At 37.1% G+C, this 24,612-nt stretch overlaps 1 protein-coding gene across 4 annotated transcripts in view; it reads right to left on the reverse strand.

Moving 5' to 3' along the window:
- Nucleotides 1–24,612, reverse strand: part of MITF (melanocyte inducing transcription factor) — a 233,148-nt gene that overhangs the window by 81,712 nt on the left and 126,824 nt on the right. The window contains exons 1-2 of one of the 4 annotated variants that reach the window (XM_069561661.1): nt 24,380–24,608; nt 11,874–12,123 (exon numbers count right to left, since the gene is read on the reverse strand). In XM_069561661.1, the coding sequence (XP_069417762.1) occupies nt 11,874–12,123; nt 24,380–24,435 (306 nt within the window). In that variant the 5' untranslated portion in view covers nt 24,436–24,608. Of the gene's footprint in view, nt 1–11,873; nt 12,124–24,379; nt 24,609–24,612 lie in introns of those variants that run through there. The other 3 variants (XM_069561662.1, XM_069561659.1, XM_069561660.1) reach the window with 3 other exon arrangements.

Genomic DNA, 24,612 nt, shown 5'->3' on the forward strand with positions numbered 1-24,612 from the left:
AGAGTCTGAGTAAGATGTGTGACTAACAAGTTAAGAGCTGTCACGGCTCAGGCCTGAATGGAAGGTGGTTGGCAGAGATGGATCCAAATGCAGTATTTCCGAGGGTGACTCTGTTGTGCCCTCCTGGGAAAGGGTGTTTTGACAGAAAATATCAGCCACATCTGAGATATATCAGCTAACCTGGGCTCCAAAGGGTTGTGAGAATGAAAATAATGACTAAAAATGGTTTGATCTTCTTTGGTGGGGAGGAAGGCAGTGGGAAAGCAATCGTGTTGCACAGGTATAATGGCAGCAAATAAAGATGGCAACTTGGAGTTGGCAGTAATAATTACTGTATCAATATTATTCATTATTATACAACAACACAGCAGAATCCTTGACCGAGCATTTTCCATCTACCTAACATGGCACTAAATGCTTTAGATATGTACTAAGACAGAGGCCACAGCCACATGGGCTACTGAGCACTGGAAATGCGGCCAGGGTGACGAGGATTTTAAAAATTCTTTAAAATTTAAAGAATTTCAAAAATTTTTTAATTCTTTAAGAATTTCATTTTAATTTAAAGATCTATATTCAACTTAGTTATTGGAAGTCAGTGAGTGGATAGGAATCTAGCTTTTCAACTGTAAATCTCATAAAATCAAAACAGATGGAGTAATTCAATGAAAATGTAGCATCTGAATGGCAATGTCTCTATAGGTGTAAAATACACACTTGATTTTGAAGACTTAGTATGAAGACTTAATATAGAAAAAAAAAGTGTGAATGCAAAAATCTTGGTAATTCTTATATTTATTGTATGTTGAAATGACAACATTTTGGATATACTGAATTAAATAATACACAGGATTAAAACTGATGTCATCACTTTCTTTTTACTGTGGGCTACAGCTCACTGGATCGCAAAGAGTCAGACATGACTTAGCAACTAAACAACAACAACTAGAAGATTTAAATTTATACATGCAGCTCACATCCTATTGGATACTGCTGCTTTAGGTGAATTATCTCATTTAACCCTCACAAAAATTCTCCAGGTCAGACACTATTACTTCTATTTCACAGATAAGGACACTGAGACCCAGAATGAACAGGAAATGTGTCTAAGGTCACCCAGTTAAGTATTGGAGACTATTTTATCTGCTTCATATGCTCCAATTTTGAGTTATTTAATCTAATCCCAGATTTTTCAACAAGGATGCTGATTATAGTCACATCTCAAAGCATAATGAAGTACATCAGCTGGCATTAAGGGGAATCTGGCATCCAGAGAATAACTTAGTGCAGTGTTTGGATACCAAGGTTACAAGGCTGAAGTCATAAGGTTCTGTACTTCTCATAAATTCAATCTTTTAAGATTAACCTGGCTGTCATAAATATCACCAAACACTTAACAATGCAGGAGGACCAAAGGCCATCACGACGGCCTGTCTTACCAGACGAAGGATTCAAATTAAATTCCATCAAATCACACTGAGTCAATATACTCTGACAAGCACCTCACATCCAAAACCTCTAAGAGCCTGGAATTTTTTTTTCTAATTTGCTCCCCTCTTTTCTTCACCAAGAGACAAAAGAAAGCCCAAGAAAATGCTGAATGGGGTAAAAGAAAATGCAACAAAGTTAATAGGGGACTTCAGAATTTGTAAAAACACAAAAACAAGAGGGCGTGTTTCCATCGCTGCACAATATTGCTTTTGTTAAGGGCCAAGTCTCAGTCTTGAAATGTGTTGGTAATAAATCAGCAGGCATTATTTTAAATCAACTGGTTTTATGAAATAAGCCAAGAGTTGAAAGAGGCAGGACTAATTACCAACATTCCTTGATGAATTACTTAGCGGCGTGTGCTAAGTCAATGTGCGTCTATGTCTTGATCCCCAACTTTATCCCATACTTATTTCCCAGGAGGTAAAAAGAACATGTGGCTAATTAAAGCAGCGATCGCCACAGCCAGAAGTACTCAAGGTAGGATTCCTTTCGGGGGAAAAAAAAAAGAAAAAAGGTTCTTTGCCTGGTACTTATTAATCTAATTTTTACTACTTCACTAGAAAAACAGACCTAATCTTGTCACCTTTAGGCAGTCTGAACTACCATGCAGTGTTCTGAAAAAAATGTTACATATTTGTAATTTAGCCAATAAGAATTTCTTAAGCCTTTCCTAACCAGCAGGAATGTCTCTGGTTTGTCGCTTCTAATTAAGTCTTAACAAAATTTCTAGCTCCTAAATTTTAATTATACAAAATGCCGGGCCAACAGGGGAGATTATGACAAAGTTATGTCTGGTGGTAAGGTAGTAGAAATCTGAAGTTTGCTTTTCATGTTGGGCCTCTTAACTTTTATTTATTTTTATTTTATTTTTTTTTTATTTTACTTAACAATACTGTATTGGTTTTGCCATACATTAACATGAATCCGCCACGGGTGTACATGAGTTCCCAATCCTGAATCCCTTATTCACAAACTGGTGATTCAAATCTTTTTACTAACTTAATTTCCAGGATCCTCACACCTTGCTATTTTTCCTTTAGGGAACACCATGTAACAGGGAGTTATGCAATGTGCACACGTCTAGTAAACTCACCTAACAGAAGAATCGGGTTGCTCGAAAGACTTACAGGCGAAAAAACTTCCCTAAGACTCCTAATAAAATGCATTATATTAAGAATGTATATGCATACATACCCATCTTTAACCCTCTTGGTTAGAAAATAAGTAAATAAAGCCTTTGACCACCAACATCTCCAATCTAAAAACTCATTCCAGACGTAACAAGTAAGAACAATTTGGTATAAAACAATCTAGGTCCTTTTCTAGAATATTCTCTAGTTTTTAAAACAGTGACTACAACTCTTTTTCTAGGATCATTCTCTACTTTAATAACTTCCTATTTTATCTGCTTCATATGCTCCAATTTTAACTCATCTCATTTTTGCAAAACTATAAATTAACAGGAAAAAACATTAACTTTATAAACAAGGTCTGAAAGACTAGTGTATTGTTGGGAGTTAAATTTTTCTTAAAGTTGAGGCTGATGCTCAAAGAGGTCAATAACAAGAGACATATTCAGGGCAAGAGTCAAGACACTAGTACTGATTGCAGCTCTAACCTTGTGCAAAACCACTTACTAATTTACATATTTTTAAACACAGATCCCACCCCCTTATTTTAGTAGGACAATGTTAAAATTAGATTTTGCTTACACGTGTTCACCATCTCTGTTATTCAAGAGCATACCTATAGAAGATGGTCTTTCAAATCTAAGTCCCTTTTTTAATTGTTGGGATTACATAGGTAACATTTGTGAAGAAGATTCATGACCTTAACATACAGTGATATAAAATTTATGACAGCTAACATTATTCACCTAAAAGCAACGAGAAAAACAACCAGAACTGAAGTTCCAGTTTCAAGTGCTAAAATACAACAGAAGTAATAATACTGCAGCGAGGTCAGGGAAGAAAAATTCTAAATGCAACCATAATCCCAGCAGAAAATTTATATTAAAACACATGTACTGACTCCACCAAATTGGGTATTTCAAAAATCCTTTACAACAATATAAATGTATTATCGATACAGAACTATGAAAGACATGAATTAGGTCAATAAGATTAGCCTGGCCGACGGGATTTTTTCGAATGCAAATCATCTTGAGTTATGATTTCTGGATGTTGTTATAGAATATCTCAATATTCTGACCAATAATGATGACTATAATGAAACCATAAATTACCACAGTGGTCGATCTGGCTAGGCAGTATTTTTCTATAGTCCAGTTCTGCCATCTGGCATATAGTGGCAATTCAGGGATACACTTTAATTATTCCATATGGATGTCCCCTTACTAATTTCAAACGCTTAAGATCATGTGTCCTTCCATTAAGCCTGTGAGACTCCTCTGTAGTTTCTCTTCGACCTCCCACTTGGCTCTAACATAGTCTGTTACTGGTGATTTTTTGAAATGTTTAGAGGCTGTTCTTGAACTCTGTAGGAAAGAGAGAGGAAGCAAGGTATGTGGTTACAAGCAGATAAGGTAAGCTGATAAGTAGATAAGGTGGGCTTCCCTGGTGGCACAGTGGTAAAGAATATGCCTGCCAATGCAGGAGAGCAAGAGACACAGGTTTGATCCCTGGGTCAGAAGATGCCCTGGAGGAGGGCATGGCAACCCACTCCAGTATTCTTGCTTGGAGAATCCCATGAACAAAGGAGCCTGGTGGGCTACAGTTCATGGGGTAGCAAAGAGTCAGGCACAACTGGGCACACACGCATGCAATGTAGGCTGAGGAGTCTAACTGTGTGACTTCAGTGACAATCTCTTTTTGCATCAGTTTCCCCATGGGGAAGATTGGGCTTATCCTACTTATCCCACAGGGCTGCTAGAGAGACACATAATATAATTGACAAAAAGGATTCAGCTTAACATCTAATAGAGCCAATAATTAATGTCTGTGCAGTCACTGCTTGTCCTCCTCGAAGCTGCTTTAGGTAGTATCAGTTACACCAGTAGTTCCTATATTTGCTGCAGGTACCAGGTTACCATGCCACTTAAGAAACTAAACATTGCTACTTCTGCCTCCTAAACTTTTTCAGGTCATTCACTCTAGGAGAGGAACAATCACCAATGATTAAGCAATTAGTGCCATGAAATCCAACTGAGTTCAAATCCTGACTGTACCACTTGTTTCACCCAATTCCGATGAGCTATTTGACCCCTTCGCCTCAGTTTCCATGTCTGTGAAATGGGGACACTAATAACGACTGCCTGATGCTGGACATGCCAACCATGACTGTGAGTCTAACAGTTCTCTGAGAGAAACAGAGTAGCTGGAAGGCAGGCGGTACATCCATAAGAGCCTAAGTGTTTGCTAAACAGAACACAAAGAGGGGAGTTAAGAAAGATGCCAAACAGGAATTCAGCACAGAACCAGGAATGTTTCTCAAATCTTTTTTGTTTTTTCATCACCACCCGCTTAAGCAGATGTTTTAGACCTTCTTGTTCCCCCTAATTACCTCTCCCCTAATCCCCAACCAAGAAAACTGTAACAGGTACATATACTGGATATCTGCTTATGTACTATGCCTTTTTAGAGCAGCAGTCCCCAACCTTTTTGGCACCAGGGACCGGTTTTTGAAAGATAATTTTGCCAAGAGTGGGAAGGTGAAGGGGAAGGTTTCAGGATGATTCATGCACATTACATTTATTGTGCACTTTATTTCCATTATTATTATGCCAACTCCACCTCAGATCGTCAGTCATTAGATCCCAGAAGCTGGGGACTACTGCTTTAGAGGATCACAAACTATTATAACACCTTATATTTTTTGCCTTCCAAGAGCCAATTTTTGCTCCCCTGGGAGACAATATCAGCCCAGTTAAGAATGCATGTGCTACACGTCATATCATATTGAAAAGAAATTCCCATTCAAAGGTAGATTAAAAGAAACAAAAGGCCCACTCCAATTTTCAGTTCTCACTCCAAGGCCCTGGACCTCTAGTTTTAGGATTATGAGAACTGTGTAAATTAGAAGAGATTGCACCTATCAGTATGGCTTCTTTCACCAGCAGAAAAAGAGGGGCTGAGCAGCTGCCCTTCGTGTAAACCCACAAGGTGACTTCAGTGATGGCAAACTAGCCCACTGAGAAGAAAAATCCCTGGCCCTAGAAAGAAGGTGACCCTCCTCCCAAACCTGCATGGCTCAGATGTCCACTGAACACGGCTGACCCGACCCACACCCTGAGATCGCACCACCCAGATTCTATGATATCCCTCAGCCACATAAAAATGGCTGTGTGCTCATAGTGGAAGAAATCACTTCCATCTTGTGTGCCAATATTACCAAATGAGGGGCTTTTCAGGTGATGCTAGTGGTGAAGAATCTACCTGCCAATGCAGAAGACATAAGAGACACGGGTTCAATCCCTGGGTTGGGAAGATTCCTTGGAGGAGGGCGTGGCAACCCACCCCAGTATTCTTCCCTGGAGAATCCCACTGACAGAGCAGCATGGTGGGCTACAGTCCATAGGGTCACAAAGAGTTGGACACGACCGAAGCAACTTAGCATGTACACATGCATGCACATTACCAAATGAATATGGAATTACAGCTGATATTTCAGTGTTTCCAGAAAAGTGGAATTAATTCGTAGGCTTAGCTATATCAAGGCTGACTGTTTTGTTTTACATAGTTGCTCCCCACAGGGCTGCTCTTTCAAGTGGGCCAGGCCTAAAAATCTAAGCAAAGGTGATTTTCTTTCAGCCAGGATTCACTGCTCATTCCTAGTTACTAAAAGCAGCGGAGGCAGAAAAGATGTCCGAGGTTAATCAATGCACATTTACTGAGGTGGGTGCCCTACTTAGCCTGGGTTAAGTTAGATTTAGATTTCCCCGATGAAAGGCAACTTTATGGAGAACGTTCTTGTGCCAGCCCGTAGATTACTAACTTCTTACCTACGGTGGTATGGTAGGCATCACATTTGCATGGGAAGCAAATGGGTCGCCAGGCACTGCCAAGGCAAACTGGAGCACACGTATCACCAGAATGATCTAAGTGTTTCCAGCACACAGGGTAAGAAGTCCCTATTCTGCCCAAGGAACAGGAAGTTTGAAGCAATATTCTCAAAAGTACAGACAAGATATTTCTCTTTCAGAAAGAAAAGAAACTATGTGTCTCACTTCACCTGAAAAGGTGAACAAATAAAGATCGGGTTTATATCTGCCTGATCAAAACTGCCTAATACATTTCTTCAGACCTCGCTCCCACAAAAGGGAAAGCAGCAGAAGTCAGGAAAGCTGTGCCCTAGAGTCCTGCTGGATCTCCCTCCACACTGCTTAGATCAGCTTTCAGTTAACAAGTACTGTCTATTATTTTTATTTTGTTTTATTGGAGTATAGATGATTTACAATGTTGTATTAGTTTCTGGTGTACAGCAAAGTGAATCACTTATACATATACATATACCCCACTCCAGTGTTGTTGCCTGGAAAATTCCATGGACGAAGCAGCTAGGTGGGCTACAGGCCATAGGGCTGCAAAGAGTCGGACATAACTGAGCACACACACACATACATATATCCACTGTTTTTTAGATTCTTTTTCCATATAGGTCATTACAGAATACTGAGTAGAGTTCCAACAAAAATGAGTTTTACAGGGAAAGAAAATTACCTTATGTGAACACAAAGTGATAACAATCCAGAGATTCAAAGGCTCTGAGGGGAAGGAGGTTTATAGGAGGATGAAAACATGTTTGTGGAACCTGGAAATTGAATCCCTTTGTCCCCGAGAGAAGATGTGGCCTTGTAGACACAGTGTTTGATCCAAAAACAAAAGGACACCAAAGTTCATAAACAGTCCTGAAACTGATGCTCACAGAATGTTCATGTAAGTCACACTGCCCGGTAACAAAAATATATGCTGGCCCATGGACTATGGGATTAGAAGAATTCTCAGGTTTCCTTTCTTATGTGGTCAGCACCTCTAGCAAGATTCCCTAACTAAGGGGATAAAGGCAAGCTGAACTGAGACACACTGCATCTCTTCCCACTTCTTTTGGTTAATATGATGCTAATAAGGTTCTGTGTTCCTGCCTAAATAAATCTGGAAGAAAATCAACTGCATAATGGGGCCTGGGAGCCATTCCTTCTTCTAATATAACCTGCCAACTCACTCGTAACTCCACACACCTTCTTCAAGTTTCTGTACTATACCTAAAGAATAAGCCATACCTTGACAATTCAACATCAGGTAGATTTCATAAATTACAGAGAAAGGCCAGCAATTCGTTCAGCCACCCTCTCCTCCATTAGTGAAATTTCATGGAATATAGGTTGTCAGACAGAGTGACAAGAAAGCAGAACACCCCTCCAACCTGGGTTGCTAGAATCACTATTTAAATGAGATGCCACACCGTAAGTCAATCACCGAAAATTACCAATGTGAATTCACAAGATCGAGGGCCCTGGCAAAAATGTGTTTTAATACCTGATGAACAGCAAGCATCACTTCTCATTCTGCAGTAATCTAATTCCTTGGGTTATCTGAGATGATTTGGAAAAAAACAAAAAAATCTAAAAATAAATTTCTTGAAATTATTTAAAAGATATCCTAAAGTTACCAAAAATATCTATTTTTTTCCTTCAAATTCATATAATCTTTCTCCTAAGGAGAACAGAAAGACTCAATATACAATTTATTCCCAAGAGAATACCTTGGCTTTAAAATTTTTTTAAGTCCAAAGAGAAAAAAGCAAAAAAAAAAAAAAAAAGGAAGGGAGGCAGAGAGGGAAATCCTTGAAAATTCCCTATACTTTTCTAAATAGATAAAATGTTTTCAAACTATAAACTCTTGTTTTCAACTATACACTGTCAGAGTCCATGGAGGGGGAGCAATTCTGATGAACCTGCCAGTTCAAGATCAGAGCAATCAGGTATTTTCATAATCAGTCAGAGTTAGAGAGATGAGACAGGGAAAATGCATGCGTGATGGATGTGCGGATGAAGACGCCGCGGTTGATACTGTGATGCTTCTTCAGCCACGAGACCATGTCCACAAGGCCTATCTCCGGGTCCTCTCTTTGTGTCTAAAAGGAGCCAGGTCAGATTTCAGATCTCAGGTTTGCTTGTCAGTAAAACTACCTGTGGCAGAAACTACTTCTACTAATGGTTCTTAATGATATAGTTTGTTAATCCACAGTGAGAAATACAGAGTGCGTATTTTCACTATCTCGAAATATATATTATGCACTCCAGATACTGGTTAATTAATGACAAAGAAGCATCCTTAAATTACAATACCCAATTGAATAGGGCTGTTCTTAAGAAACCTAGAGGATATATCCATTATGTGAATACATACAACAATAAAATTAACCACTCCATGTCACCTAAAATGAAAACCAATAATAGGAATAAAAAAAAATCATAAATTAATTAAATCAATGTAGAAACCAGAGGCTAATCCTGCAAAGTTTCATGAATTTACGGACTGAATGACAACCATATGGGAAATGAGTAATGCAAATTTCCAATCCCTATGACTTCCAAACACTAGTCCTAAATTTACTAGAAGAGGTTAACAACTTAAAGCATGCTTTATAAACCTTCATATTTTAAGCATAATTCTGCAAAAGAAAGGGGATTAACCAGACAATACTAATTGAGCTTTTCAAAATCATTCAACGCACCAACAGCAAAAATGTTCGTAACATGGGTTTGTGTATGTGATTTTTCTATCAAGTTCTTTTAAACCAGTGAGAGACGGGAGCGATTTACCCAGGATTCTCTGGCACACGCTAGACGTCTGACTGCACACATCTACCTCCACTGAGAAGCAGGTATGTTCTGTTCTACCAACTTAAATCTTTAAAACTTAAATGATGAATTTACTGAGACTATACTATTAGAAAAAAATACCTATTCAATATCATCTGTATCATTATGCATAAATCAGTACACTCGGTGTTACTCCTTGAAAATGTATATTCATAGAAATGTGGGTCAAGATTAAGCAAATTAACTGCTTTTCTATTAACCATTTACTTCATAATATATGCTTATGATTTAAAAACTATAAAAGAGAAAAGAAAAAAATGACCATCTTTCTCTCACTTACCTTTCTGTAATAAATGATTCATAATATTTCCATCCACAAAACTTCCAAAAATAGGCAAACTATTTTTATAAAGTACTAAGTATTTAAGTACTTGAAGTAATCATGTATATGATACTCTCCTTTAAAATGTCATTTGAAGCTCTTAAAATGCCACCTTATATGGAATCATGTTTCTGCTTGGTCCTCCACATAAGGACACTATACAAAATCTGTCTAAACAGCTACCAAACCTACCAATATTGCTATGCCCTACACCTCTTAACATACTTTGCTACTTTATATAACTGAAGTATAAAAAGTTAGAGATAAACTAATTCCGTATGAAATATACATTCACCATTTGTTCATTTTTATTTAGATTAAGTCACCGGGTTCTAACAATATATTTGTGTTTTAACTTTGGACATATTTCTAGCATAACTGAATTGAGCGATAGAGTTAAGGGCTAGTGTTACCAGGACATAGTAACATTTAAGGAGAAATGCTTATATTATTAAAACCAATTAGTATAGATTTTAATTTTAATCATATCACAATTACATATTTTAAGTAATAAAAACTTTAAAAAATGATGTCCATTTTTCAAATGAAATGGAAATAATGTTTCAACATACTCAGGTAATTTCTCTTTCATCAGATATAATCACCTTAATAGGAACATAGATTTCAACTATTATACTTTAATAACATTACCTTTGATTTAGACATAAACCACTACTAACACAAATCTGTGTCATCTCTTCTAAAATCTGTTCTTCAGCTTAAAAAAATAGACTACTAAAGTAAATAAAAGAGACATTTCTCTATAATTTATTATTACTTAATTCATTTAACTTTAAATAATCTAAGATACAGCTAAAAAAATTATGATTCTTGTGAACAGCAGACAAATCTTAAATAAACCTTAGGTCTGTAAAAACCCACTGGTTGCCAATTTTCACCCAAGCAGAACAAAAAGTTTAATGTACAATCTACTTCCAAGAGAAAAACTTGCCTTTATTTGGAAGGTGGGGTACATAAAATATACACTAGGTGTGGCAATATTCAGAACTTCAGTCATATTAGAGTAAAATTTTCTGCTAAAGCATTGCAATCTTTTTCATCCTAACAGAATTTTAATATTAGTGTCTCTATGACACAGTTTCAGTACTCCATCACTACATTTCAAGAGTCTTTGCAAATAAGAAAACAACTGGCTTAAATTTTGTTTTTAAAGAATCTCTTTCCTTCTTCCTGGTAGAGATCATAGATTGTTTCCCAATTATCACATAGCATCCCATTTGCTTTCATAGTAAACTTTAAATAGTGAAAGATGTCTTTTCTGAGCACAGGAATGATTGCAAAGACCAACAATGAGTCACCGGCGGGTAAAGTTCACTTTGTTTAATGAACAGTAACACTCGGGACTCTTCAGGATGGATCAATTAGGTAATGGGATTTAAAAAATTAAGAAGTAACGAAGTCCCTTTACTTTTCTTTTAACTTCACTTGCATCAGTCACATTCAAGAGTTGGAATGTTTAAAGGAGTACTTCCCAATGTGATTGCAGGACCCATGTGTGAGATGGAATTCTATTCTTAGACTTGTTACAATTTTCCCTAGTAATTAGGAAGCTATATGTCCCGGATAGAATGATGCTAACAAGCTCCTGCAGTTCCTACTCTACCAAGAAATCAAAGGGACCCAAAACAGACAACTCACTTCAGTTAAAAGATTATGCAGTCTGGTTATTAAAGCTAAACTCTTCTACCATTTTCTATCCAAAGAGATTTTCTAAAAGTCAGATTCTACAGCCAAGATGCTTTACTCAAGAAAAAAGAAAACTTAAGAATGGCCATGGAATGTATTTGGGGGGAAAAAAAAAAAAAAAATATATATATATATATACACATATATATATATATATACACAAGTTATTAGAAGAGGTTCATTTCAGATAACTTGTACATTTTTAAACTTTCCCAAAGAAAGATGGGAAGATATCATTATAAAACCCATCTATAACCTCCTGGTAATTTCTCACGGGACATCAACACTCTTCCCCCATTTAGTGAGGGTTACTATTAAATTTACAGTTAGTTGGAATCTTTCTTTGGCAATACAAAGCCATGTAGGAATCAATGGAGCTGACATTTACAAATATGTTTCAGATAGGTCAATATAACCAAATGAACATGATGAGACAAATAAAACACCTAGAAAATGGAAAATGTTGAAGAAGAAGGCTTGGCCCAACCAACAAGAATGACACTCACATACCTTAAGGACTTCCATCGGCACCTGGGTGGCAGAGGGGAGGGTGGTGGGCACGCTGACGTTTATGGCTGGAGTCTGACTCACAGGCACTCTCTGTTGCATGAACTGGGCCGCCTGCAGCTTCTGCTGCTGCTCCCTGCGTTCCTGCTCCTGCATCTGCTCACGCATGAGTTGCTGGCGTAGCAAGATGCGTGATGTCATACTGGAGGAGCTTATCGGAGGCTTGGAGGCCCCAGGATGCTCCTCGGAACTGCTATGGGGAAACAGAAAAACACACATTGAGTTCCTAATGAGACCTTTCATTTGCATTTTGGGGTATCCTAAATCGTACCAAACTATGAAATGAGCCTGTGCAAAATATAATCAGATCGCAGAGTAGTATTCCACCTAATTGAAAATCAAGAGCTGACAGGATTTAAGTCATCAGTAGTTGAATTAAAATAAGTTGGCTTGATTGCATCCAGGCATTTTTATCATACAGCTTATTTTTTTTGACATTTTATATCGCCTACTACTCATCACCACCAAATATAGTGCTGCCATATGAAGTGCCAAGAAGCAAGGGATCTTAATGGTACCCGGAGTTTCACACTTAAAAATAATTTGCTTGATTTCCTTTTATAGTCGAATCTAGCCAAATAACTACTCCTGTACACTATCTAAATTCCTTGAAGATATCTAAACTGTTTACTAACACACAATAGTTCAAAGAAAAGGTGAACTCTATCATGGGGAAATTTTTCTACGATACAAGTGAAAGTCATTAAAGAAGGCTTTGGACCAGAATCTTAACACTGAACTCAATCTCAGTCTTCAAGAAAGAGGGCAGAAGAGAAGTTAGTTTGGCAACTCCATTCTTCTTCGCCTGGGTTTCTTTGTGCAGTCTTTTCTTCTGATTCTTCTTGGCAAGTCCTATCCAACACGCATTCTAAGAGTTCCCCATGAGGCCTGCCTCTAATGGTGCTGGTGCTTACTCTACCCAAAATCATTTAAAAAGCTTAAATACTTGTCACAAGTCAAGAAGATAGGACTTTTTGATTTTCCTAAATACAGATTTCTATTGTTTATCTTGCTAGCTCTACGACATCAACAATAAACCTCTCTCTGCCTTAGTTACCATGTCTGAAAAAGAGGAATAACAATATTTTAACTTACCCATTTATCAAAATGGGAGATGCTTTTAAAATGTCTTTTGTATCACTTATACTCTAAAGGCCTTCCTCTTAGGAATTTTATGAGGATTAAACAAAATAATGAATGAAATAATGCACACAAATCCCTTAATACAATGAGCGCTATGCAGTACTGCCTCAATAAATGTTTGTTGCTGCAATTACTATTATCTAGAAATTTTGCATCTGGTAATATCATTTTCTTAAAAAAAAAAAAACAGTTTAGGGCCAAGAATATAAAACCTTAATTAGTACCTGGAAACAGAAAAAAGAATAATATTTAGGAAGTATTTATATTCAAATCAAAGTTATTCTTCCAGAGAAGTATCTGTACCTTTAAGCTTCTTTCCTTGAATATAAATCCCAATATCATCCTTATCTTCTAACAAAGGCAAAATAAAGCCTTTAAATTATTGACCAGCCTTATAAACTCCTTAAAGATAAAAATTTTCAAATTCTTCAGGTTAAAAAAAAAAGTACTAAAGAATAAAGAAATGTTTGCATTTCACCTTCACAGAGTTCCAGAAAACTATATAATAAAAATTATAGTAGCATTTGACTCATTACTCAGCACAGAAACCTGGTTCAATAGACTGTGATAAGTTCATATAAAATAATGCTGTTCATATATAGCCATAAAAAATGGTATAGAGATATATTTATGGTTGTGAATTAAAACTATACAATATATTAAATGTATTGTAATTGTACAATATATTAGAAAGGTATGATTAAACTTAAAAAAATGTTTACTACAAGAAAAAGTACAAAGATAATGCTACCCTGAGCTGTTCCTGGAATATAATATCACAATCCTCTAATATTATCAATAACAATATTATCTAATATTATCAATTATCAAGTTGACAATACTATCAACTGATTCAGAAATTTCACCGATAGATAACTTTCCTAGGAAAATAATTCAAAATGTGGAAAACCTAACATTATAAAGCTATTGACAAATTGCACAGTATTCTGTCCCCTAACATGGGCGTGATTATGTAAATTATGAGGGGAGATGTGACTTAAATAATACAAACTTTTAGTTATAAGATGAGTAAGTTCTGAGGATCTAAAGCACAGCATGGTAACTATAATTAACATTACTGCCTCATACACTTGAAATTTCTGAGAGAGAAGATCTTAAGTGTTCTCATCACACACAAAAATATGTAAGTAACCATGTGAGGTAATTAATGTGTTTCACAATGTATACATGTAAAAAATCATCACATTGTACATCTTAAATAATTTTGTTAATTACACCTCAATAAAGTTGAGGAAATAAATAAAACCATTCAAAAGACTTAAGCATAAAACAGGTTTAAAAAAAAGTAAATTATGGACTTCCTTGGTGGTCCAGTGGTTAAGATTCTTCATTCCCAATGCAGGGTACACGAGTTTGATCGCTGGTTGGGGAACTAAGATCTCCCACGCCACACAGTGCAGCCAAACAACAAAAAAAGTAAATTATGATACATATAGATTTGATAATATACCTTTTTTAAAAAATTGCTCAGCACACAGCAAAGTGCAAAATCCATGTCCTAAGACAAATTAAAAAGTAAAATCAAAAGTGGGTGTCCATTCTAATCTAGAATAAGTAGAGTATACGTATGTACACAAATACACACATGACTAGCGAAAGGAGGAGAGTTGCCAAAGTGGGAGTGGGATTATAGATAAATTTCTTACTCTTTACTCTTCCCCTATAAACCATAAGGTCACCATATTTTTTCAGTGGCAGGATATATGCCACGAATTTGAAAACATGAGGAACATGAACTAACTTATAAGCATGAAGAAGTGACTTGAGTGATCAAAGTCACCATTTGGCTGGAAGAGACTACATCCATCCTAGACAGCATTTTGACAATAGGATAGGGAAGTGCTGACTTGCATCCAGCACACTGGTTCTTTTGGAAGTCTTCAGCATCCCAGAAGACTTAGACCCTCTTTCCTTTATAGTTTCCTACAGATATACAAAGACTGAAAGTGCTAATACCCGGTTTATTACTTTCATATCATGCATTCGTCTACACCATAAAAATACCCCATCATTTCTCAAAAACACTCCATTCACCTGCTCAGGTTCTGCTAAAAGAGCACCAAAAGAAAATGTATTTTCTCACTTTTGAGTATGTGTTCAAACGTACTTTCCTAAACCCAGAAAAGAAGGCTATTTAAAAATAAATAAATAAATAGATGGTCTTGCTATTCAAAGCCTGTCAGGTTAAAACATTCCCAGAGAGACTGATCCTTTTGATAAAACCAGGAGCAAACCTTTGTGCCTTGGCAAATGCAGCTGTGGAAAAATCGCACTAATTAGCTGCTCAAGACAAGCCATTGGCTGTGATACTGGGGGAAAAAAAATCCTTTCAATTAACAGTAAAGCATTCTTGAGACATCTTAAGTTAAAATTACTAGTCATCAAACTCTAAGGCTGCAGACTTTCAAATCAACAACAGTATCATTTAAAACATTTACTGAAATATCCTATTAGGAAAAAAATTACATATTTATATGGTAGACCCATATAAATAAATTAAAACCCCACACAAAAAAAATCTAGCAAGGTTCAGCTAATTGACATTTGAATAAGTCTTCTCAAAGAACAAAAAGGAAAAATAGTCACTTCACTGCACACGTACCCTACTGGATATTTCCATGTTAAAGATGACTCTCAGATTGTCAGCTTTCCTCGATCTTTTAAACATTACTTCCTCTTAGAAATAATTGAATCTGCAATTATCACCCTATCGACAAAAACAAAAATACCTACACATCAAAATGTTAGCAGGTCACATGAGCAAGTTTTAAACTCAAAGTCGAGTTTTATGTGAGAACATTACAGGTAGCCGAGAGCTTATTTTTAAAATGAGGACCTGATGCTTCAACTACTAATAATAATAAGAGTTGCCTCAAGGTACTTAGTTTTAAAAGCTGACCGAACTCATCCAGGGCCCATGAACCTCAATGTGCATTAGGTAATCCTAATTTCATCAGTCTGATTCCTTTTAATCAGATTATTTAAAGGTCATTTATTCAACAAATGGCTATTGAGGGTTTCCCCTGTGCCAGGTGCTGGGAATACCTGGTTTCTAATCTCAATGAGTTTAAAAGGCAGGGTCATGTAATTTTTTTTAAGATGCCTTAAAATTAAGCCAGTTATCTAGATTATCTAGTTCCATGTGGGAAGGTATATATCTCACCACAAGAAGTCACCCTTTGAAAGCCAACTGAAAGGGAGGCAAATGCCTTAATTGGCACTTACCCACATAACTAAGACCAGGCAACTTCCCTGAAAACTGGGAATTGCTAAGTGGTGACTCAAGGAGTATGGCCATCAATGGAACACAACTTCTAGTTGAGTCACTGCTGAGCAATCTGATCTTTAATGAGCCACTTAACTTCTCTGAACCTCTCCAAAACCCACCTCCTAAATGTACAACAATGACTGAGGGAGCAAATGCCAGCTAAGTTACAGTGATAACACACCAGATAGAATATGGACACTTAGCTAAGTAGCCATAACATGACATGAGTTCCTAACTTGATGGCTAAATTTACATTTTTAACCTTCAAAGCCTGACCCTTCTCTGTGATGATAAGAGACATTTGGACATGTGCTCTGTGAATCACTGGTATATCCCTAAATTCAAAGAGTTAATTCCTCTGCCTTCACCAGCATCTTAAATATATCAGAAATCTCATAAAATTCAGTATCTCGCCATCCAAACAACACTTGCCTGACCAATCCTCACCTTTCACGGGGATGCCAATACCCCTTCACCAGATCTTAGGAATCAGTCTTTGGTCTCCATATCACAATCATCCAAGACATGAATCTGGCTGTAAGCTGCAACTTAGCTTCTAGGCTCAAGGAGCTGATGAACTTTCCCTTGCCTTACCTTTCGTCAGTTCCTCAGGCAGAATACAGTCCTGGCCTTTACTAACCTGTGACAATGGCCAAGTCAGTCAATGTCTTTGAGCTTTGGTTTTCTTTATTTATAGATTGTTTAATACATTTGCCTCTTGGCATCAGAAGGAGGATTAAAATTTGTAACAGAGGTAAAAAGCTTAGCACAATAACCAAAACACAATTCGGATAAACTGGAACAGAATTTTAAAAAGTAGTAGTCAGAAAACATAAAACCATGAACAAGCTACTTCTTTTTTATGCAAGAAAGTGAATTTTTATAAGCCTGTATGCAAGCTTGGACCATAGCATATCTGCTTTTTAAGATTTAGGCAATCCCTTTTTGATTCAGAGAATTTGACAAAGTTTGAAGGGGTGGAGAGAAGATAATCTATCCTGCAATTCACTCACAAGATATAAAGTAAAACTCCTAGTATTTTTTTTCCAGGAAAAAGGAATCTTCATTATAATCAATCAGTTGATAGAGCTCAAAGCCTAGCATCTGCCTGCACTGGATACAATGTAATTACATCCAAGAAAGCACAGTGGCTGATGTTCACACAGACAGTGAAGACACAGGAAGGCATGATAATTAACCTCATGCACAGGTAAGAAAGCTATGTCAGAGATAGGTTAAGCTACTAGGGTTTCCAAATGCAGAAGGCTGACTGCCACAGAATCAGCTGGGGACCCTGCCTAAAGTCAAAATGCCCAGGCTCCATCCCAAGAAATTCTGACTTCAGGTTAGGTAAAGCCCAGGAATCAGTATGTCTACAAAAACTATGCCACTGATTTTGACGCCAGGTTTGGAAACTTAGACACCCAAGATCGTCCTTTGTTTGGTAGGAGTACTGGGACATGAACTCACATCTTTGATTCTTAGACCAGAACACTTTCTTCCATGTCTGAGGAAATGCACATTCCATTCCCAGACTCTGATAACTCCGACAAGAGCTCTGAAGAGTCCTTCTGATGCCGAACCCAACATGTGAATGGAAGGAAATAGGAAGGACCACCTACTCCTGCCAAATGGGCTATAAAACCAACAAGACAAAAAATCTGTCCAGATACTGCCAATGAATCATTATGGTTACAACATAACTATTCTATCATAAGGAGGATTACATAAGAACCTACAGGCCAAACCTACAAAAGTGCTGTTCTGTCAGCAAAAAGAGACTGTTAAGAGTCTTTAGAAAGTAAGTCCAAAAAAAAAAAGAAGAAAGTAAGTCCAAGTGTATAAATTACCAAAGTAAGAGTCAGTAAACAGATATGTCTTTTTAAATGGCAGTATGGATATCTACCATTTTAATATTTATTTTATTTATTTGGCTGTACTGGCTCTTTAGTTGCGGCACATGGAATCTACTTCTCTGACCAGGGATCAAACCTGGGCCCCTGCACCAGAAGTACAGAGTAGTAGCCACTAGACCAAGCAGGAAAGTCCTAGTATTTAATGTTTTCAAAGGATCAGTTATTTCCATTATCTTAACCTTTACCTTCTTTCCAAAGTCATTGCTCTATAAGTGTAGAGATGACTTTTTCATCATGTATGGCAGAAGCAAGTACCAATAAGAATATATATTGGTACTTGTCTACATGATATATATATATATATAAGAAATATATGGTGTATCTGATAAATGATATATATGATAAACACATATCTCATTTAAAATAACTGAGAGTATAACTCATGTAAATGTGAAAGAACCAGATTTCACACTTTGGCTTCAAAAGCGGAAATCTTGTGGACTTCAGCCATCACCAACCTTGGTTGCAGTGGTCAAGAAAAAAAAAAGAAAACATGCCAAATGCCCGGCTTTTCCTGGTAACACTATCAGCTCAGACAATAAATGCTACAGGTTTCTGGCACAGAGGAAATAAAAAGGCTTGCAAAGTGCAGCTTGTCTTTCTCCTCTTCTTTCCTTCAACAAATATCTGAAGGTCTTCCAAGGGCCCTGTTCTGCTAGACATGAGGCCGGCTTGGTATCCAGAGAGGACTGCACGCCCATCCTCTGGAGTTCTTTACTCTTTGTTGTGCATAAGGAGGAAAGTGTTCTAAAAAAGCAAGAATTGCCAAGTTAAAAATCCAAAATCGTCACTTTTCAACACCTGGAATCCAATTAGTTTGAAAGAATCGTAGTCTCTCTGAATCTATTTAGGATTAATACTCTTTAAGCTGGACCTTTGACAGGCACCAGTAAGAGTAACTTCAATAACTGATGAGATAAAAATCAAAAAGAAGCATTGTAAGACTTATATCAGTATTTTTCAAAGAAACATAATAAGACACCTAATATACCAACATTCTTCAAAAGAGGGTACAAAAAAAGATTCCCTGGAGTACAGGAAGAAAAGATTGAAATTTATATAAAATTTACCCATCATTTTTATTTTCTATTTTTATATATGTTGTATATTATAATATTGGGCTTTCCTGGTGGCTTAGACAATAAAGAATCTGCCCAGGTTTGATCCCTGGTCAGAAGATCCCCCGGAGAAGGGAAAGGCTACTCACTCCAGTATGCTTGCCTGGAGAATCCCATGGACAGAGGAGCCTGGCAGGCTATAGTCCGTGGGGTTGCAAAGAGTCAGATACAACTAAGCAATGAACACACACATATCATAATATAGCATCAGTATAGTGACACATGTATGAAATTTATAAGTAAATTAAAATATGTTGAGAGAGCCAGCTTGAAAAAACTTACTTTAGGAGATATGGCCCAAAATGTCTGAGACCTCTGTAATATTAGCCCAGTGTTCTTCCAGGCAATATTCACCATCAGATTTTTTTCAAGTTGATTATATGCACCCCTCCCAAATAGATTTTCTTACTTCTATACATTCCAACCAAGGAATATCTGTTACTGAAAGCTACTTTCAAACAAGGACATGAGGGTGCCATTTCCTCCTTTTAAGGCCACAACTGTCCTCCATTCCCACAGATGCCACCATGGCTTTCCACACTCTTCACTCTCAATTCCTTTCTAAGAAATTATTTCTGGCAGCCTATCAAAAGGTCATAATGCAGATAAAGTAGACAGCCCCACACTCAACCCTATCTTTCCTATCAAGCTGCATTTCATTAGATCACACTCTAGAATTCCTCTTTACACTGTCCAACCGTGGAACCTCATTCACATCTAGATGCCATATTTTAAAAGACTCTGAAAAATCCATTCCTTACAAGGTATAAGTAATTGATATGGCATAACAATATAGCCCACTTACAGCAATTTAAAAGGAACAAACTTTTATCCAAAACTATAGTTGGTAAAGAATCTGCCTGCATTGCAGGAGACCCATTTTCTATCCCTAGGTCGGCAAGATTCCCTGGGGAAGGAAATGCAACCCACTACAGTACTCTTGCCTGGAAAATTACATGGACAGAGAAGAGCCTGGAAAGCTATGGTCCATGGAGTCACAAGAGTCAGACAGAACTTAGTGACTAAACCATCAAACCACCATGACAATCTAATGAGAGAATTCAGACATGAGTGTGAAGTAATTGGAAGGATCTTTTTAAAGACTCAAAAGCCTTCTATCTCTACTCGAACAATCGCCCCAGTCACAGGTATGCTCTGTCCATGTGTCAAGATAGCAACACAACAGGTGAGAGAAGATTCAAAAGCCTTAGACTGCCATTACTTAGCAATTACTACATGTCTAGGACATATCAACCAAGATGCAAAGTTTGCAAAACTGTAAAAATCAAGACAAAAGTACCGATTATGATCTCAGGAGCAGGGAGTATATGCACTTGTCATGGTCTAAAAGCCAGCCTTACAAACAGTGGTAATGATTTATGACGGTCACATGTTACTTATGCTGGCTCACCATCCTGTCTCATTTCCTTGAGAAAGTACCCTAATTCCACCCTGAAAAACCAGCCACTTCACTTTCCATTCATGAGGCAGGTTATGGTGGTGCTACTAACTCCAGACCTAGAAAGACAACATGGGTTTGATCAATCAACATACCCATCGAATGGGCTTGTACTCTAAAATGATCCAATAAGAGGCAGCCCAATGCCTCTGACTAGAAGTACTGGGGTAAAAGACCTCTATTTATACTAAGGTTTGAAAAGACGGTAGGATATAAATCTGGAACTTCCTGGACCTATGTGGAAAGAAAGGCAAACTAGAGGAAACAGTGATGTGAACTGCAAGAAGGAACCGGGGCCTAGAAAGACGGAGGAGTGTAGAGGAAGCCAGCATGTGGATGACAAAGAGCATCTGGATCAAACCATCTCTGAAGCCTTATAACCCTGGACACCGGATACACTGATGTACAAGGGACTCTCAGTCTCCATTTCTGTTTAATCCAGTTGGATGTGCTCTGTTAAACCATAGTACATTTTTGTGTCATTTTAGAAAATATCAGTTATTTGTTAAAAAAAAAAATCAATGTTTTGGCCTAAGAACTATAACTGAAACAATCTAGCTACCCATTCTATTTTGCCCTTGTTTTGGCTGGTACACTGCCAATCACATTTCCCCCCTTTTCAGGGGGTAGACTGGCTTCATGACTAAGTTTTGCTAGTGAGACTTCAGCAGAAAGATCACGTGGTTTGTTCAAAGATTCTTCCTAAAGAGATACCCATTTTGCCATCATGTCTCCTAGAATTTAGTTGTAATGGCTGCAGGTCTAGCAGCCACTTTGGACCATGAAGATGAGACCCAGCCTTAAGGATAGAGCTGGAACGTTCCTATCCCCTCATGACCAGACAGAGCTAGCTCTATGAAGGCAGAGATTTCTATGCTTTATTCAGCAGCACCTAAATTCCTCAGCACCTAAAAGAATATTTAGCACCTAGTGGGATGAAATAAATATCTATCCAAAGAGTAAATTTGGTATCGATATCCTAACAAATAACCCACCTCCTAAAATCAGGTAACACTAGAACCTTAATGCTGGAAGACCTTTAATAAAAACCATTGTTTGAGTCATCCAGTGACAGAGAACAGTCTTTTCCCAAAAATCTCAGTTCTAGAGACCAACTGCATTAGTTTAATTATAAGACAAACTTTTCCTCCATATTTTAAGGTTTCTCAAGTCAGAATATATCACATATATATATATATATATATATATATATTTTATTAGTAGAGCTTTCTTCTCCCCTAAGCAGTCATCTTATCATCAATAGTAAATCAGATACAAGGAAACCCATTTGATGGACAAATACTATGACACTGGATTAGTCATAGCCACTCAAAAGCACAAAGGAGATACAGTTTGGATAGTTCAGAAGTCTGAGCATTGGAGAAATACAATTAAAAGGCCACAGGAAGAAACATCAATTCAGTCAGTATCTGAAATGAAAATCCATTGAGTGGAAAAGAGAAAAGCAGAAGCCACGTACCCAGAATACCTCTGTTGAAATTCCAGCTGTATCATTTCTGAGTGATAAGACGTGGCCAGGATCTTTCACCTGCCCAAACCTGAATTTTGTCATCTACAAAATGGAGGTAGGAGAAAAGTACTTTTGTCAAAGAGCAAGTATGAGAACTGAATATGCTAATGCAAGTAAGATTTTTAGGACAGTAGTCAGCACACCCTGCAGACAGTAAGTAAATGTTAGGCAATGGATTCTTCTGTGCTGGGCTTGAATTCCCAAATTGGTACTCTGAGCTTTCTAATAACTTGGAACTATTGAAAACTGAAAAGTTATTCTCTAGGAACCCAAATTCTTATAAGGCTGCCTTCTGCTAAAATGTTTCTTTGCTTTCCTAGAGGAAAATACAAAAGAAACAATCAATTCACAGAGTGTACCCTCCCCAAAAGAAGAGGCAAGAAGAAGTTAATGAGCAACAGCTCAGTGAACAAGTTTTGTCAAAGATATGAGCTAAGAATTTCATTCTGAGACTTTATAAAGGGAAGCATGGTCCTATGGCCAGTAATTTAGTCAACCAGAAAAAAAAGAAATCAATTAAACAAAAGTAATTGAAATTAAGCATTATTTTGGATATAAATTCAAGGATGACATCACTACTATACTAAAGCTAAATGGCATGCTTTATCCATTTATAACATCCATTAATTTGCTTAAAAATAATATTTCAAAAATTACTAAGTTATGGAGGACATTCTTGTGTGATATGAACCACAGAGAACTAACTAGTATCTGATTTACAAAGGATAATATTATAACATTTCTAACCTAATGACATTTTAAATACATAATAATGTATATACTCTGTTCATAAAATGTTCTATCACTTTAGAGAGATGTGTAATTAAACTGTTTTAATGGCATATACAACTTAAAAAGTCTATAAAAGCAAACCATACAGCAAAAATAGAACAAGACATTAGAAAACAATTTAAATAATTATGAAGTCTTTTAAAGATGTATCCACTGAACATTAGGAATTTTACCACAATTACATTTACAGGAATTTTATTTTTTAAGAATCAAATTCTAAAAATAGTTCTGCTACTTTTAGTATTTTTCCATTATTCTTGCCGTCTTTAAACACACCTTCACAAGCTGCTGAACATAATGCTTTTCTGACTTAATCAGAACCTCTCTCATGACCCAGGAACGTTCAGTAAATAATTATTAAGCTCCAGAGGTGGCTTTTGCTTAAGTTGATTTGCTTGAATGCCTATTCACTTAGGGACATGGCTTTTAGTATTGTTTTCAAATCTTATCACCTAACATTGAAAGTAAATATTGAAGGAAATGGGGAGGGGGGGCGGCGTGGAATAGGAGAAAGCTGTGATCCATTTAGCATTTCTCCATCTTAGTATTTCTTTGAAAGTGCCAATTTCAAACTCGTTCTACATTTCTATGCCAGATAGATGATTCTGATGTTTGGATGTTTTCTTTTCCTCTCAAAGAGATTAAAAAAAAATCAATATAAAGAAATGCAAATGAAATGTTTATTAATGCAAGTGTACTACTCCACAGTTTGGGGTAGAGAGGAGAGGAGAAAGCAAAAAATCCAAAGTGTCTGCAAGGGGACAATTCTGACCAATGTCACTTAACACACCCGTTTTCCTGAAGAAAATCCTTTTTTAGTCATGGCAAAGCCCGGCTTCAGACTACCTTAGTAATCATAAATCAAGCTCTGTTCTCACTCAGAGCAGTGATTTTTCGAGCAGTCATTTTAGGGGCATGATTAATTTAAGACCAACATTCCATTTCAAATGAGAAAGCAGAGCTAATGGACTAGCATTTCAATCCCCCCACCCCACAGATTAGTTGTTATCCTTGTCACAGTCACCTACCAGAGGTTACAGCTGAAGCCGATTAAAGCCACATCACAGAGTAACAGTCCCAGAATTTTTAACTCCCGATAAAACCTTCCCTTTCTCTGTTCTCCCCTTAAAAACAAAAAATAAAAAAACAAAACTCCTGCCAAGTGGTCCCAGGATTATTTCCAGAATAAAACTCCACTTACAGATAAAAGCTTTCAAAGGAACACGGCATGAACATCTGAACTCTAAGCGCCTCCATCTTTTTTCCTTTAAGGTGTTCTGCAAGCCCTTGGCGAAGAGTGAAAGTCAAAGTTAGTTCTGGCACTGGCTGTGTCACTAGGGGTGGCTCCTGATAAGGCCCTGGAAACTCCAATCCAAACACAGCTCGTGCTACAACGGTGCCCGGTGTCTGTCTGCAACAGCAGACCTGTTTAAT

The sequence above is a fragment of the Ovis canadensis genome, chromosome 19 (genome assembly GCF_042477335.2).
Source record: "Ovis canadensis isolate MfBH-ARS-UI-01 breed Bighorn chromosome 19, ARS-UI_OviCan_v2, whole genome shotgun sequence".
NCBI classification, from domain to species: domain Eukaryota; kingdom Metazoa; phylum Chordata; class Mammalia; order Artiodactyla; family Bovidae; genus Ovis; species Ovis canadensis.